The sequence below is a fragment of the Falco naumanni genome, chromosome 8 (assembly GCF_017639655.2).
Source record: "Falco naumanni isolate bFalNau1 chromosome 8, bFalNau1.pat, whole genome shotgun sequence".
NCBI lineage: Eukaryota > Metazoa > Chordata > Aves > Falconiformes > Falconidae > Falco > Falco naumanni.
The window spans coordinates 34,732,949-34,750,878 of record NC_054061.1 but is presented as its reverse complement, the minus strand read 5'-3'; the positions used below and the strand labels follow the sequence as shown (position 1 = coordinate 34,750,878).

The following is a 17,930-nucleotide window of genomic DNA, read 5'->3' as shown; positions in this document are numbered from 1 at the left end:
AGAGTAAGAGGTACATCGTACTCGCTATGGGGCTAGTCTTGCGGGGGACCACAGCTCCTGCCAGGTCTCCTTTGGTGGACCTGCACTCAGCTACTGCTAGGGCCAGAACCCAGAGCCTTCTCCAGAGACCTGGAGTCTCCTGGTAGATGGCATGTTGTCTGAACATCATTGTCACACAAAACCATGCTGGGCCTACACAAAAGTTGGTGATTAATGGCAGCACTCAATCTAATCTCTTCAAAAATGTTTGTGTTACAGCCTGCAGCTCCCTCTCAAACCAGTTGCCAAACAGCAGCTTTTTCTCTTTGGAAGAGCAGGTGTGCATTTACCTGATCTCCATCTCCATTGGTAGATATCCAGGTTTGGACCCCCCGATATTAAGTGTGTCACTTCTGTAAGCTACAGTATAAGTAACAAATCATGGTCACTTTTGGAAAAAACTAAAATGACTTAAAAAATTTAACAACCACGTAACAATTGTTGGCAACAATAACATCAAAATTGAGAACCACAAATGCCCCTTTTACCATAAAAATAAATGTTTTTTTCTCCCCCCTCCACCCCCCGCTTCCCCCCTTCTCTGCTTTTTGCAAGAATTACTATTACTTTTCCCACCAGCAAGCAGATGTCCCCCTCTCCCCAGATTAAAGCCCATTGCTATGCCAGCCATTACCTATATGCACAAGGATGAAATCCCATTTGGGAGGGGGAATGCAATAATTTTATAAACTTTCTCCTGCATCTTTATAGTCATCTGATTTCTGTGAATTTGGCTGAGGAACTTTTACAACAGTTTGTTCAACTAACCCCTGGCTTAAATTTCTTATACATGTCTCTGGCCTGTGCCATTCCTAATGCACCTTTAATGGTTGTCATACAGGGAACTCACTCCTTTGATCTGGGAGTCAACACTAGGTGTGTTTGCTACAGCATCCTCATCATCGGGGCACAGTACATTTAAAAAGGGTATGAGTGTCTCTCCTGTCTGCAGCAGAGATGGAGACAACTAAGGAGGCATCTAGTCCTGGGACCTAATGGTTGTTCTGCCACAACCCGATGCTCCTGGGAGAACCGCTTTACCTCAGCTCCCCCATGAGACAAACACTTCATACCTAACCCAGCTCAGGGCAAGATGAATATTAATTAATGCTCAAGTCCATGAGATACCCAACTCCATTAGCTTTACTCGACCCATCTAACTTCAGCCACCTAAACTTCAGGCATTGTGGCTCCATCACCAAGGCGAGGAGAAATCTCCTTTCCTGTGTGAAGGCAGGTGCAGATGAAAATTGCCTTCTGGGGAAGCCCCTGACCCCCCCAGTCCCGGCAGCAGTGGGGCAACCTGCCGGCAGCAGGTGCCCAACTTTTAGGAGGCTGCAGTCTGTACGCGGGGTCTCACCCTGAGCACATGGGCACTGCGGTCAGGGCTGAGCCGCACCCCAGCTGCGACTGCTGAAATGCTCAGAGCTACCCCTAGGCTCAAAGGCAAGACCACAGGCGGTACATTTATCTCCCAATTTCTTTGTAATCAAATTATTTTGCTGCATGGGGAGGGGGAGAGGAGGAGGAAGAAAAGAAAATGCTTTCTTCTAATCCGACAACAGACTGACAGCTACAGCAGCCCTGGAGGCTGTGACTCCCAGTTTCATACAAGACATTAGGAAGAAAGGCAAAAGTATGGCAAAAGTACCATGGCAAAGAAATTTCTCAATTGCTGAACCACTGAAAAAACTTTTTTGGAAACAGGCACTACCTGAAACATCTCATACATGAAAACCGGGGGACACCCAGCCTCCTCGTGGTCTGACTGAGGTCTCTCCTTGCCTGGAGTCTCTAAAATGAGCTCACAGCACATCACTTCCAGGAACCAAGATAGAATTTGTATAGGTATGCTCAAAGTGACAGATATTTCCAAGGAATGAGAATTTGTGCCCTTCAATATGAAAAGAAGGAAAGAAATGTCATGCTTTGCTCCCAGTAACCCAAAGAAATACTGAAATAGTCTGCTGCTTTGTGCTGGAAGATGGGAAAGAAGGAAGCCAGGCTCATCCTCTGCTGGTTGCTATGCTTCCTTTGGAAATCCAGTTAAGTGCTCTGTGCTTCAGCGTCTTCTGACCCAACTTGATAAAAACATATGAGATCCCCTATAAAAATGCACTCTGCTAAGTACTACCACTGAGTATCTGGGGGACTTGCTCTCTGGTGAGCACCACAGGTGTTCACACTGGCTGTGCACGGTGACTGCTGTTTCCTACCGGCGTCTCTAGCCCAGGGTACCCACTGCAGGCGGTGTAACCCCGTGGCCACAGGCCATCCCAGCAGGATGAAGAAGCTGATTCCCACTGCTGCACTCCACTGCAGCACCCAGGCCTCATCTGGGTCATTTTTTAGGATGGTTAAGATTCATGACATGCCAGGATTACCACCTCTGAAATTTGGTAACATCAAAATCCTGACCTGGCATGGCTCAGGACCATCTTGATCAGAGGACAAAGATCTCTGGACTCTACTTTTTTGGCTTTCAGTTTAAAAATCTCTATGAGTTTCAGTATGTCCCATGGTGTTTAAAACTAGCCTCTTACAGCAGACTTAGCATTTAATTAACATAATTTGTATTTTTTCCTCGCTCTTTGTCTTACTTTCATATAGCATTTAACTAGGAAAAAAACCCACAACTGCTTCTTTGCTCTTTTTGGTTTTATTGTTGATGGAGAGCTTATATCTTAGGGAAATACCTTATGAAAATGGTTTAGTGGAATTTATAATGCAATTAGTTGCAAAGATTTTGTCTCTGGAAATGCTGTGATGGCAGTACTGTCCTAAATCAGCATGATCAATGTGCACTGCCTTAACATTTCCCTACACAAACTTACTGTCTGTCTCATTGTAATAAATAGATTATTAGGTTCCTTGGCACTAGAAATTGGTTGATATTTTGAAGAAGGGAAAATAGGCAGCAGTGAATTTTAAAGTTGTACACACACACATGCACACACTCATGCATGCGCTGCAGGAGAAGAGGCGTGCAGTTAAATCTCTCTGGGTGGGCTCCCTGTGCTTTCTGCTCAGAGCTTTAACCCTTGCCATTGTCTTGCCGTTCTTCGCTGTGGCAGTACAGAGATGGCCAATGACTTTCTCCTTGGCAGACGTTCCCCCACTGCTGTATGGGTTATGCTGTCAAGGTCAGAGTCTCCTGACAACTTGAACTCACTGGAGTTATTGTGGGAATGCAAAGAGCCTCCCACGCCCATAGGTGTTCCCACCAAAATTTGTAAGTCCCAACAGGAAAGTCATTGCCACCACACAACTACAGTCAATCACAGAAAATAACACAGACCAGACCCTTGCTCACAGCCCAGCTCCTATGAGTGCCTCTTCACCCTAGCTACCTCTGAGCCGAGCCCCCAGTATCACCATGGCCAAGAAGCGGCAGCTGATGACAATGCCCAATAAATCCTCTTAAAGAGACGATCCTTGGTGCTTTTGCAGGGACTTAGCTGCAGTAGCTAAGCTGACTAAAGCAGCGCAGTGAGCACTAGAGCTCAGGCTATCCTCACTAGAGGTTTCAGAGAAGGAAGAAAAACTTGCCTTTGCTGCCTGAGCCCTTCTGTGCTACCATCCTGCACTGTGCAGGGAGATGTGTCAGTCATCCAAGCACCCACCAGACCTTACTGATGACACTTTTCCTGACACTCAACCTGTATTTTCCCCTTCTCGCTGTCTGCTCCCTCCCATATCAAACACCAATGCCTCCCCTTGCCGGCAGCTACAGCCTCTTAGGAGTGGTTGCTCAGTAAGCAGGATCAGAAAGAACCAAAAGCCTGATCAATGCTTATTGCTGAAACACCACTTGCAAAATCTCTGTCACACACATGATGCATTTTAAACATTGAGGGAAACATATTTCAGGCCCTCATTTTGGTCCTATCCTGCCTCGAGAAGAAAGAAGCTTCTGGTAGTTGGGCAAGCATAATATTCCCCATCAAAAGTGAGCCCAGACTCTGAGCTAATATGAAAACCTGTGGGGCGTGCTTAGGAAAAGCGCTCCATTCAACTAATAACTAGAAATTCAATATGCATCAATAGAATACTTTTACCTGCTTCCTCCCTCACAGTACGAGCCATGCTATACTTGATATAACTTGTTTCTTCTGGTCTGTTCACCACCAACCTCAATTCAAGAACCTGTTAGCAGAAGGTAAGCCACCAGCATGCACTAACCCAACCAAGTGGATCACTCAAAAGCAGACACAACTTCAACTGCTTTCTTCAAAAGACCCTTCATTATGTTGTGTTGGCATATGACTAACATACAAAAAAATTTCTCTCACTCAGGAACTCTTGTCAAGCAGGGATGTTTTCAGATGGACTAAGGTGGATGTGGTTTTAAGAGAAGGTAGAACAGCAGCAGCTTTCTCCGTTATATGTGATCTGTCAACTAATCAAAAGGTCCAGTCTTGTTGCTGGTGGATTGCATGTCTATGCCAAGAACAACAGAATCCTCAGTATTTCAATATTTACAGAAAGACATAAACTACTTGTTATTACTCTTGCTATTGTATTAGTCACTAATTGAACAGGAGGAGTCTGCAGGGAAGGTTTAGAGATGTCCCCTTGTGTGCTGCTTTGCCCCTGGTATTCACAGCAGAGGCAAAACACTTAAACGCACTCGCAGGCTGTTTCTCCCAAGGTGAAGCCAAGTGTTGGATGTGTTAAAAAGGACTGTATTGTGCCATATGCATACATTTATAATTTTGTTCAGCTTTTTGCACTGTTGTTTTTAGCCTAAGTCATCATTCAGGTTTTCCATTTGTTACTTTTTTCTCCAGCAATGCCTTACCACTACTCCCCCAAATTCTGCCTCTGCTCCAGATCATTAAGTCACAATCCACTGACTTACTTGCTTACATTCTCTCAATGTATCAAAACATCTTCGTGCATAACAGTATGGGACTTCCAGTACTACTCCCATCCTACAGCTCATGTGTAAGCTGTATAAACACTTCTTACACACAAACAAATCAATTGTTTCAATTTTTCAATAAATAGTTCACAAAGATTTCAAAACTTGATTTAAAAAGATGAACGTCTCCCCACCCACAACTAAAAGGAATTCCATATAGTTTTTCAGAAGCTATAGTGAAAAGAATGCTTCTAAAAGCACCTGATACACATACAGCTGATACTAAAATAAGGCACGCAAAGTAGTTCCCGCAGGGTGACATGCAATGGCAAGATTTCCTTAATCTTCTCAGGCAGAAAGCACTCAGCTTTCTGGAGCTCAGCATTCTCTTTGAGGTCCAGATCTTATTTTCTATTTTGGGGCTGGTGTGTGGGAAGAGTCAGCAAGTTTCCCAGAGTTTTGTAGGGTAATCTTCACCAGCTACACAGCACCACAGTCCCCGTGAAGTCAGTGAGCAAGCACAGTTTCCACCAACCTCACAGCTTCTCCACTATTTCTCTGTCAACAGGTATAATTGCAGTTCTTTCACCTCCCACCCATGACGCTTTCCACTTTAAAAAGGTAGAAAGGAGAAAGAAAAATTTGGGTGACCTTCCTGGGCAGCTTCAAACCACTGTCTAGCATTTATGGTTAAGCTGTCACCACTTGAACCTCTGAATAAGTGCAGCGTGCACCTTTCCAAGGGGCATGACTCATCAGAGACGTGTTGCCTGTGCCAGGACTGCATAGTTGAAAGTTTCTGACTTGCAAGTTTGTTTGTAATGTTAAATGTCCCAGTGTACTACAAAGAAAAACTTCCTCTTTCCTTCATCACAAAGTGGTCACAGGCACTAAGGAACCAAAGGTAACAACTCCAACCACTGCTAACCCTGATCATCCACTGTGGACACAGGAAAAGGTCAAAAATCAGGGTCTAGGTAGCAGACGGCAACTTTGTAGTCAACCCATTCGTCTTAGCAATACCCAAATGATGCCCATGTGCATCCTGCACCCTGCCTCTGCAGAAATCAAGGAAACATTCCCACTGAGTTCAGCCACACAATCAGCCCTACAAGAATTGAGGTAGCCTTTCCAATTTTCCTTGGGATGGCATCCAACAGACTTCCTGTATCAACAGTGGGATAGCCATTACTTCCCCTCATTCCCCAGGAAAACGGAGGGATAAGGGAATTGTGCAATGATGTAATGAAGCCAAGATCCAACATTTAAGTTCTTTTGTGCTCCTCTTAAGTCATTTGTGTCTTGCAGTGAAATCAAATTGAGAAAAATGGGGTTTTTGATGCAGAGCAGCTCTTTTATGGAGCTAGCCATGCCTTCTTGTTAAATGACTTAGGGATGTGGAAATATATTAATGCTACGAAACATTTCCCACAGCTTGTACATCTCTGGAAGTACCAAGGCGAAGATCTTAGTATTATAATTAACCAGTAAATTTGGAAATAATTAGCATAATAATTACATCTAAAAAACCCCAACATACAACTAAAATAACCTCTTTTGGCAATAATTGACACCAAGAAAATAAATGACGTCTGGCCCACCCACATGCTCCCTTTCTTCTGATCAACTGGATGCCACGACACTGCTGTGCCTTTCAAGCTATACATCAGAAATGACCCTGGCAGGACAAAAAGTTGCCAGAAAGACCTTATGAGACCTATGTATTTACTGCAAGCTAAGAGTGGTTTTTAAGGCTTCAATGATACTTCTTTTTGATCTTAAACATTTGCTTAGTATCTTACACTAAAAAAACCTGCCTCACTTGATGCTTTTGTAAAATTCCTTGAGCTCTGCCTACACCCAAGTCAAAGGTAGCAGCGGCCAGGGTTTATGTATTGAGTTTTTTCAGATGAATTCAATAAGGCTCTTTGCAGGATTTACAGTGAAGTGTAGATGTACAGATGAGGAACCTATTTTATATATAAGAGATACAAAAAAATCCCACTGGGACACTAAACTTATGATTGCATGTTCTTTTTGGATGGAAGCTTACCATATTTTTAGACTGGAAATTCTTTGTTCACTGTTCCTGGTAAATAAATTAAACAACCCCCAAATGATGGCAGCATCTGTAGATGTGCTCAGGTTGACAATGGAACTAACATTAAATTATAAGAAAATGAAGAGCTAAAGTTTTCTGTAGCTATTTGAAAATTGCTATTTTACCCTTATACTTAGGAGGGACTGAGGTTATATTACTGCCATTTTAAACTTATAAAACCCTTCAGAGTTGGCAACATAAAGGACCATTGTCAGACAGATGCATTGGCACATCTCTGACTTTAAGCACATGAGTAAGATGAAAAACAAAATGATGTAAGGTGCACATAAGTAAGATGACAAAACAGTAAGACAAACCGAAGCGAGACCCTGCTTAGAGCTATGTCTGGGGTTAAGTATTTGCCTCAGCTGTAAAGAGAAGGCCGAGGAATTGGTGGAAGTCTTCCCACTGGCAAGTGCAGGTGTCTAGCCTAAAGCTTGCTATTTGTGCCTCGCTTGCCAGCAATTTGGTGGTGGCAACACCCATGACGTGGTGTCCAGACAAAAATAGAGGAATTCAGGGCTGCCCCAAGCTGCTTCCCAATATAGCTGGTGCACAGGATATAGCAGACATGATCTCAGCTGCGTGGGAAGGTGCAAACTGTCTCCTTGCTGCACTACTATGCCTTGGCGTATGCCCTTCCTGGGTCCCTCACGTATACAATAGTGTTACTACAGAGATTCATCACTTGAGCTACAGCACCTGCCCTTGTGCATGCTCTAGTACTCAGGCTAACTCACCAGAGGTATGATCACTGCCTTCTAAAACTAAGTTTAATAGTTCACATGGGGTGCAGATGGTCATCTAGAGCGACTGGGCTATGCTGGGCTTCAGCCGGTGGTAACTAATGACTAACCAGAGCGACTGGCCGTAGGTCTGTGCGGGGCAGGCGGGTCGGAGCCAGCAGCCCCAAGTTTTCGGACAGGTCTCAGAGCTGCTCGTTCTGGTGAATTACCAACACAAGTCATGCAGTCTGGTGCCAGCCCACAGTGCTACATTTAGACTGAGAATTGCAAAGGTGTAACTGCAGTGGCATTAAAAAAAGAAAAAAAAAAGAATAAAGGTAGTAAAAATAGAGATAAAAGTAAAAACTGGGCCTCATTTGCCATCTGCTAACTCCATTCAGTCTCTTACAGTCCTATTGCTTTCCAAATATCCCCCACCCTCTAAATAGCCGCTTTTTGATTATTTTCCTCAAGATTGCTTTGTTTTCTCCCCATGTTGCATCTCACCTTGTTATTTTCTCTCTACATTTATAACCTCCTCAGGTCATTTTCCATTATTTCTATACCAGTGGCTGTTTTTTTTGATACACCTCCCAATTTAATATCTTCTGCTAGTTTAATTAACACGCTGGCTGCACCCTCTCCAAGCTCATTAATGAAGATATTAAATAAAGCCAAACCTTGCATTACTGCTTGCGGTGCCCCAAACAACTCCCCCCCATAGTCCCATATGTTCCCATTAACAATTGCCCGATGTTCACAGTCCATTAGCCAGGTTTCAATCTCTACAGCAGCATTCCTGTCCAAGCCAATTTCTATTTATAATTCACAGTATTATTTAATACACCAATGCCATCCTCTTCGCTTTAGGTGTATGGACCAGTGAAGTTGCTTTTTTTAACCAGCTGAGAATCTGCCCTGATGCAGCCATCTCATGCTTTTTCTTCATTCTCTAATGCTAAAACTCTCGCAAAAAGTGATCATGTTGGATTTCTTACTGCTCAGCTGTCAGTTTAGCCCAGCCACCTTTCATTTCATCCACGTATGTGATATGTTGCCTCTCAGATATTAACTCGGATTTGCCTGCACATTAACACTGACACAGATTTGTTTCAACGAGCTTCCACCGCTGTAACTGAAAGTACAGTCAAGTCAATCCCATTTGTTTCTCTTGGTTTCACTCTAGTATGGCCTTGACTTTGCCAAATTTTAAAGACCAAGTGGGATTTAACACCCCATTGATATGCTTTGTTGAATGGGGAAGGTCCGGGCATACTCTATCGATTGTGGGCTTGTTTGCTTACAGATATTTTGTCTTATGCCCAAATCCAACTGGCGTTTCCCAGACAGACTTACTGGAGCTACTTGTGTGATTTTAGTGCATTGGACTTTGTTAGCTTAACAGTGACTCAATTAGCTAGGAGGAAATTGGGCTGCTTTCTTACAAACGCTTTTGTATTACCTTTGCATTTCATGGCACTGGGGGTTTGCCCAAGATCCATGATATTTATAAAGGTAATTGGAGTTGTTCATTAGCTGCGTCTCACAGACTCTGGGATACAGTCCATCTAGATTCCCTCATTCATGGATTTTCAGTTCTTTCCTTTATTCACATGCTTTGCGCCAAATGTCAGGACAATATTAGAGCTGATTTAATGAGGATTCCCCCAGCTATAGGGGAACGCAGGCAGAGCTACTCCTGCTTACCCTATGCCAAACCTATTGTGCATATACAAATGATGCACCAGGGAAAGGTGGTGTAGCGTTGCTGCAGCCCGTGCCGTGGCAGCAGCCAGCACATCCTGAGCAGCCCTGAGCTCTCAACTGCTCTTTAGGACAGGGCGGTCATGGTTCAGGAAAATACATCTAAGGTATTTTGGCTGTCCTCTCTCAGAGCTGCCAAACATGTTCTGGACATTGACACCTAGTTCTGAATACCGACACAGCTGTCTTTAATTTGTATGGATGCAGCTCCATTTCTTTATAATTCTACTTAAAAATCCATTATTTACTAGTGGAGCTGTTCCAGAAGAATGCAAGGCAGCTCCCCTCCAAGTGTACCACAAAGCTTATAAGTTTTCTGGTATTTATTGTTTGTCTAATATTATCCGCTCCCTTTACTTTAGCTTCCTGCCTCTTTCATGTCTCCCTTTAAACTCTGCTGCAAACACATAATTAATTTCTCCTGACCATCTTGGCGGCACTGAAGATTTCCCAGTTCAGCTAATGCACATACCACCGCCAGCCAGAGCTTTGAGGAGACAAAGAGGGAAGAACCACTTGCAAGCACCTGGACCAAGGGAGAACTATTAACTTGCAGCAATTGAAGGCAGGGCACACTTGAAATATTCCTCTTCTGACCAGTAGAGGGAAGTCACGTAAATACACAGCACTCAGTGCAGCGCAATTTTGTTATTCCCATTCCTGAAGTTGTTCTTAATTGAATTCTCCTTCTTCCAGCATAGGTGGGTGGGTGGAGACAGATACATGTCAACCTCAGAGAAATTAGGAAAGGCAAAATTTTCAAGAAAAAGGTAATACTGATCATTAGATTGATCGATGTAGCTGGAAAAATCAGATAATTTCTTGGACACATCTGTCTGTCTTCAGGTCTGAAATAATAGCTCACGTGTTCAAAAACCTGCCAGCTTTTCCCAGATATACTAATTTATCTAATTAAAAACAAACCAAAACTTGTCTGCCTACAAACCTGTCTTGCCTGCATCCACAAGTTACCACAGCTGCTGTAACACAATCCCAAAGAAATGCTAGCATGAGCATCCATGATGACTAGCCTAGCTTGTTAGAAGGCAGAGCATGGACCATATCCCTGAACTGGGTGTAGAGGAGATACACCTGGTTGTACAAGGAGGAGGAGAGAAGTCTGAGTCAATAGAGAAAAACATGACAGGATAAATATCAAGCATCTACCCCCAGCATCACTTCTCAATACGGCTTAAAGAGGAAAATAAAAAGTCTTCCCAAAAGCTGGACTCTCTCAAAATGCAGGGGGAGGAGGAATGATGTGGATTCCCACCTCGCAGTTAGCAGCAACAGCCCTGTGAAGTCACGAAGGGTTTGTATGATAACCAGATGGAGCGGGCACCAATTCCCATTGGAAGACCATTGAGAGCAGCTGTTTAGCATCCCAGAGGAAGCAGGAGCAAGTAAACATTCAGATCCAAATTGGCAGTTTCCCCTACTCTTAAATAATGTATCTATGAGAGGGAGATATCTGTGACTTGCACACAGCAACCCACTGAGCCACTGCTGGCATGGGGTGAGGACACCTCCATGAGATGCACATCACTCTACTGGCACAATTATTCTAGGACAGCCACACCTCCAGGCATGCTTGATTGCTCAATTTGGCTTGACCCAATGATATAGAGGGGAGAAAAGACACTAATAGATTTTGACTGAGACACACCACTTAATCCTTTTTTCCCCATCAGTAAGCTCTCTTGCTTTCCCTTCCTAGCAGGCGTTATGTAAATTGAGAGTCCCCTGAAGTGATATTTGCAACTGCAGGATCATACAAGAAAGGGCACAATGCTCCTTTCCCAATACAACCCCCTGCCCCTACTATTCTTTTTCAAATAATACTATACTCATGGCAAGTACTAAATATATGTACTCTACCATTCAAGCACCTAATGTTCTTAAATGCCACTTTGTTCAGGGCAAATAGCCTTTGTTAAACATGAAATTCAATGGGAACAAAATTTATGTTTCAATCTGATTCTATATATACATATATATATAAATAAATATAATATATATAAATTTTTTCCCAGCTGATTACATCAGCTAAGTATCTCTCTAAACCACCATGCAGTTAAAGCAAATACTTAAGGGAGGCTGTTGATAATTTATTGATGATGTTGGGTATCATCAGCTGCTGGATTATGTCTGAAATTTACTGCCCCTTCCTGGGGCTTGAATGATGCACAGTGAAGGGGTCACCAGGAAAAGAAAAAAACTTATATCACAGTGCTATCAGTGTATGCGCTGTGACCACTACAAATAAATGGGTTAGCCAATTTTAGTTGAAGTAGCAACATATCAAATTAAGCAATAGGACACCGAAGCCTTAAGTTTTCCATGGCAAGACAGAAACAAACATCCTCAGAGACCAAGGCTGACTTAGACAAAGATTCCTCTAGGGTACCTGACAGTAGTTAAAGCTAATTTAACTTGAACAGCTGGCTTTCTCCCCGCTATAAAAAAGGTGTGATTTTCATTGTCAATGAAAATGACCATCACCAAGACAGAAACATTTCAAATCCATACAGGGATCCACTTTCCTATATGCTGAGCTTTATTTCTTTTTGCAGTGTTGAAAGCCACACGAAACTCCTAGCCTGTTTTATTCAGAAGGATTCTTCTTCCAAAGACAGAATTGGTTTCTGTTTCATAACCCTCCACATTGGTATTTTATTGCCATGAATTATTTGGGATTAGTAATGAAGTGTGGATCACAGTGTCCCGAGTCCTTCACAGGGGTTGTCTGCTCTGCACTGTTATTTGATTCTCAACAGCAGCATTCCCACTTTATTAAAAAATATTCATTGTGGTTTCTAATTTATACAGAGTCCCAAGTGATCTACAGAATATTCCCCCATTTTCTGGTAGCTGCATTTATATTTGCTGTATAATTTTGGGCAAGTGCAGAACTCAACAGTCTCACTGAATTTAATGTGCATTACTCTGATGTTCTCCTAGGAAATTCAGGTATCAGGTGATATATCTAATATTTAGTTTCCCACTTTCATTGCCGTATCCTGCAGTCTCTCTCATTTCTCACCTCATCTTGCCCCACAATAAATTTGTTCATTGACATAAATGACTGTTTTGATTGAGCACAAGTTCAGTGTTTGGCCCTGAGCTTCATTGAGAGCAGTGGTGATGCTCAGAGCAGATGCAATGCTCCTCAGGTGCTTCCTCACCTTATTTGAGGCATCAGCACGGAAAGAGTTTGACTGCATGACTCATGACTAAAGCTGTGTTTAAGGAAGGAAGGACAGAGGGAGGTCTGTCCAGCACAATCGAGAAGAAAATCTGCAGAATCATCATCATAACCATCCTGAAAACTTACATTTCTCACTAATCCCATCTGGCCTGATCCAAAGGCGATTGGATTTTGGATTTGGACCAATGTGCAGATGCCTTTGTCTGTCCAAATCCCATGTAGAATAAAATGTTGGCTCTTTTTATTGGCAAAGGATTTAGCAATAGGAAGAAGTTCGGTCCAAACCCTTTCTCGATGTGTGGCTGTTCCAACAGCTCCTAATTCATAAGGGTTCAACCTTGACCACACATTCTCCTGCTTCCACTGCAGGATCATCTGGTTTTCCATCAGCCTGGCTCTAATAAGTAACTCACATGAGTAAGTCCCTGAGTAGCTGAAGCAAGATGTTAAAAAAAGAGGATTTCCTCTCTGCTTTGATAGCCAGTTATTAACTGAACGACATGGCAGTACTGGGAAGGTTGTAGGTGGTTCTGTAACCCATCATGCCAAAATGTGAAGAGCAGATAATTTTTATTTCATTATGCTCTTGTTCTGCACAATCTTCAATATTGTCAGAGTACTGTATGAACTTTAACCAATTAATGAAACATGAACTGCTTATTAGGTGACCCAAAAGGTCTCTTCCCTACAATCTGTGAATAACAAATCAAAATCAACGTGCTGCTGCTAAATGCATATGCATGAAATCTTTTAAGACATCATGGCTAAAATAGCTAATAATAAATCTCATAGCATTCTTGAGAAAGCAAAACAGGAAGGGAAAAGAAGCCAGCAAAAATAAAACACTCTTCTGCAAAACACTGCCTAGGCAAGTTAGCATCAGCTAAGTGATCAATAGGTCACCATTACGTATGATATTTACATCTGATCTGCATTACTGCATTGCTGTGCTGAAATGTCCAACAAGGCTCAAATCAGCCAGCACTTCCTTCATTAAAATCTGCCTTTATATAAAATTCACCTTGATTTATGAGTTTGCATTCAGTGCTGTACATTTGAATGTAATACTGCCAAACTTTCTACTGTGTTCACCTGCTGGTTGAAGAGCAGAGATACTTCAAGATGAAAACAAACTAAAGATGATTGCAGAAGGCTTATTATTATCAAAGAATGGAAAATAATAGACTAGTGCATATGGTCAGCCTTCTGCTACCATCATGTCACTGTGCATTATCATTTTCTGTTACTGAAGAGTAGTCTACACACCATGCCTTTCCTTAATCATGGATTTATTAACTCTTTCAAATACACACACACACACAAATCTACAACGATTCTTTTGCTTTCATTACCTAACAAATGTTGGGGGCAGTTTTCTTGGTATCTGCTGAACAGAAACTTACTTGCTTTTAGAATCTGGAATTTCAGATGTTTTCACTTTCTTTCATACATACACATTTTAAATTCAGATGGGCCCATATCCAAGCTCAGTCCAACCCTCATTTTCCAGAAGGTGAATTTTAGCTCCTCCATCATTTGAATGTTAATTGTGTAGCATCACAATAAAACCACACACGCTCCTTGAAGGCATGAAAAACTCCCCAACTCCCTCTTGACCCTTAGAAAAATCTGCCAGTTATTCCTAAATATAAAGCTGGCTAATAACAAGTTCTGTAAGTAATTACACAGCACAGAGCACACAGAGCCTTCCTCTTATTGCACTAACGCTATATGCTTCAAGGGAACACTGAAGAGAGGCAAGTGTGTAGTATTAAATGAGACATTTTCAGTCAAGGGTTTAAGAGGGCCAATAGAGAAGATGAAAGATGAAGATAACGAAATATTCAGCAGGAATAGAGGGAAGGGTCTCCACTTGATAAACAGAATTTACCCTTTCTGTAAATCTCTTTGCCTCATTTACCGCTCTGAAAGTGTATGACTTCAAGTTCTTCTTGGCCAGTAGCCCCTTGCTCCCAAACATTTAGTTTTGGTCTGTCCAATGACTGCGGATTTATGCCTTTGAACTCTTTCACTTCCTAACATTCTATAAATAAGCCCCATCTGGTCTATCTCCTTGTGTCCAAGTCCCTTCTTCCCCCAGCCTCATACAGTCCCAGTTAGCTAATGCCTTCCTTTAAATAAACTAGACTTTTCAAAACTTGATCTAATGCCTAAGCTCTTTATGTCCCTTGAAAGAGGACTCTAACAGCTGCTCACTGTTACTACACACTAGATAAAGTATTCAGAGATGGGTCTATCGAAGAGGTCAGCTCCCTCCTGATACTGCATTAACTAATTGCTGCTATTTTAAACTTTGCTTAGCTTTGTTATTACTTCTACTCCAGTGCACCACTCGGCATAGACATATTGCATTTCATAACCCATTTACTCAATTGATCAAGATTGTTCTATGAACAACTTCATCCTTCTAAATTTTAACCATTCTGCCTATTTTAGCCTCATCTGATAACATGTGATAGCACGATATAAATCACAAAGAAAACGTTAACACAAAGCCAACCCTGTAACTGCCTGCTTTTGACCACAAAAATAAATTGGTCTCTTTTCTTCATTGTTTGCTATGTAAGAAACAAGGGGATATTCTTGCTCATCTCTTTATTCCTGCAAGCCTTTCTCATCTGGGTTTTCCTATTGACTTTGCCACAACTACTCACATAACTGAAATGACTACTCTCATAGTCTGAAGCTTCCAGGATCAGGTCCCAGTTCTTTACCTGTCTTAATAATTTATTACCTAACCCATATATGCACAGTGTGTAGAATAATACATCCTGTGAAACTTTGTTAAAAGCTTCTGAAAATCCCAATATGTCTGCTGCTTCCCTCCTATCTAGATCAATATTTATTTAATTTTAAAAAGGAATCCAATTTGCTTGACATGATTTACTTTCCACAAACCCATGCTGACTAGCATTATGTTGCTGCACCCTTATTAAACTACATGCAACTGTAGCTTATGCTGCTAGGAAATGTGGTTTTGAGACTGCATTTGTAGGCAGCAGGATCCTCTGAGGGGCTGCAATGCCCAACAGAAGGAATTCAGCACATGCTTACTTCCAAACTGGTCTTATTTTCTAGCTCAAACTTTAAACACCAAAATAACATTGACTCTTTTCAATTTATTCAATGCAAGCTCTTAGTTCTGATGCATATTCACATTGCAAATCATAGCCACGTATCAGGAGTTACCTTGTGCCCAGCATTATAAAATCCCTACACTGAAACAGTCTCCAACACCCAGGGAGTTTAGACTGTGGCAATGGTCCCACCATTGATCTGTTGGGTCTCAGCTATAAGCCAGGACCGATCAGCAGAAACAGACAATCAAAATGTCAACAGCACGTAGCTATACGAAGGAACAAGCAGCTGCAGTTTCCTTGCATTTTGCATTTCATGTCCCAAATAATGCTCCACACTCTTCAAGTAACCTTAGGTAGGCTGTTCCTCCTGTGTGATGTGAAGCCCCTCCACCCATCCCACTGCTCACTTCTCTGATCCCACACTTCACCTGGGGACTGATGCTCAAATACAACGATGCACAACTGTCTCAGCATATGGTGTCCTGCACCCTTAGTCCTATCTGCTCAGGTGATGGGTGGCATTCTCTTTAGCAAGCAGACATACCAACAGACTATGCCACTTCAACGCTCATCTCCTCTGAAGGCTTCAGCTCCCATTTCTGCTGCTATCATTGAATTCTGCATGGCTGCCTGGAGTAAGTTCTGTCCAGTACTGACAGAGGGGGCAGAACCCTCCCTGCTTTCTCATTCTCTCCAGTCTGGCAGTTCCCAAAGCATTTCCAGAATCTCATCCTACAAATACACACTTTTCCAGCTATTTGTCTAATAAAGTTGCCATTTTTATTCTTCCTCCCCTCCGTTTCCTCATACCATGCACTAACAATGCACTGAATTGAGCTCTTACTGATGTCTTAGGAGGTCTATTTGTATACATACAATAGTCAGAATGGGCTGGAGTATCTTGGTATATACGTGCCAGACTGGCATTCATCAGAACTGTGAAACAGAACAAAATCCCATTGCGGTAATGGGACTTTTTACCCCTTTGTGACAGTACAGCTAAATGCCCCTTCAACCCCACATGTAATGCCGACAGCTGGGCACAGAAATGCAAACCGACACAGTTCCAACCATGATATAAATACAGAATTTGTTCAGGTAGTATCAAGCTGTTTGTGGTATTTCTTATCAAGTACCCTACCTTGAACTCCATAGGGGTGTACTTCTCATTCTTGGGAGTTGTGTTGCCCTTGTAATGGAGGTGGTTGGGAGTGGTTGGGTGGATAACAGTCGACTCCTGGGACTGCCTCTGACAGCGCTGGCAGTACACGTAAATCACAAACGTTAAGAGGCTAGAGCCAAAGAAACAGGAGACCCCAGTGGCAATCAGATGGATGAGACTAAAACCTGCAAGAGAAATGACAAGAGATGCTATTTTTAAAGAACAGCCTTTTCCCTCCCCTGACAAGACCACAGGTGCAAATCAGAGCTACGACATCATGGGCTCAACATTAATACGCTGTTGAAGCCAGTCTTACGTTCTAACATAAACTGACATAATCTCCCTGCAAATCAGTCTCCCCACTCCAGCTCTGCCTTGTGCAGTTTAACAGGTTCATGCATTGTTTTCTCAAAGCTCCCTCCCCGTCTCTTCTCTCTCCCCTCTATTGATACTGAAACTAAACATTATGTTAAGCTGACAGCTAAAGAAATGAGCCGTACAAACAATGCACATTAATGGATTCCAAAGCATGTGCATGTCATGGAAATAAGGGGATAAAAATGCTCAGTGTTTCTCTGAAGGGGAAGGAAAGCCCTTTTTGTCAGCCGCCCAAGACACCTATGGGACTGTGCATAGGGTGGGGGGCATACACATTCCTCTCCCGTGTAATCCAAGTATGCTCAGCATTTTTGCTTATTCACAGCCATGTCTGCACTGCCACCGAGGTGTATTTGTACTGGTAACAGTGAAATAGGGGTCCTCAGGGGAATGGAAAAGATAAAGTGGACAAAGGAAAGGGGGGAACTGCTTGAAAAACACCTGTTTGTTTTCTCCACAAACTGCAAAGATAGGAAGCCAGCTGCAGGCAGGTGCCAGCGGGGTAGCTACAGTGCAAATATTTCAAACAGAAGAGCTCTTGTACTAGAAAAACCTCCTACAGAGATCTCCCCACATGGGACTGCAGCA

The 17,930-nt window shown here is 42.6% G+C and overlaps 1 protein-coding gene across 4 annotated transcripts in view; it reads right to left on the bottom strand.

Moving 5' to 3' along the window:
• The window catches only part of SEMA5B (semaphorin 5B), a 281,842-nt gene that overhangs the window by 6,473 nt on the left and 257,439 nt on the right, over nt 1-17,930 (bottom strand). For 3 of the 4 annotated variants that reach the window (XM_040604201.1, XM_040604202.1, XM_040604203.1), the window contains one exon: nt 16,944-17,149. In XM_040604201.1, the coding sequence (XP_040460135.1) occupies nt 16,944-17,149 (206 nt within the window). Of the gene's footprint in view, nt 1-329; nt 400-16,943; nt 17,150-17,930 lie in introns of all 4 variants that reach the window. The other variant, XM_040604204.1, reaches the window with a different exon arrangement.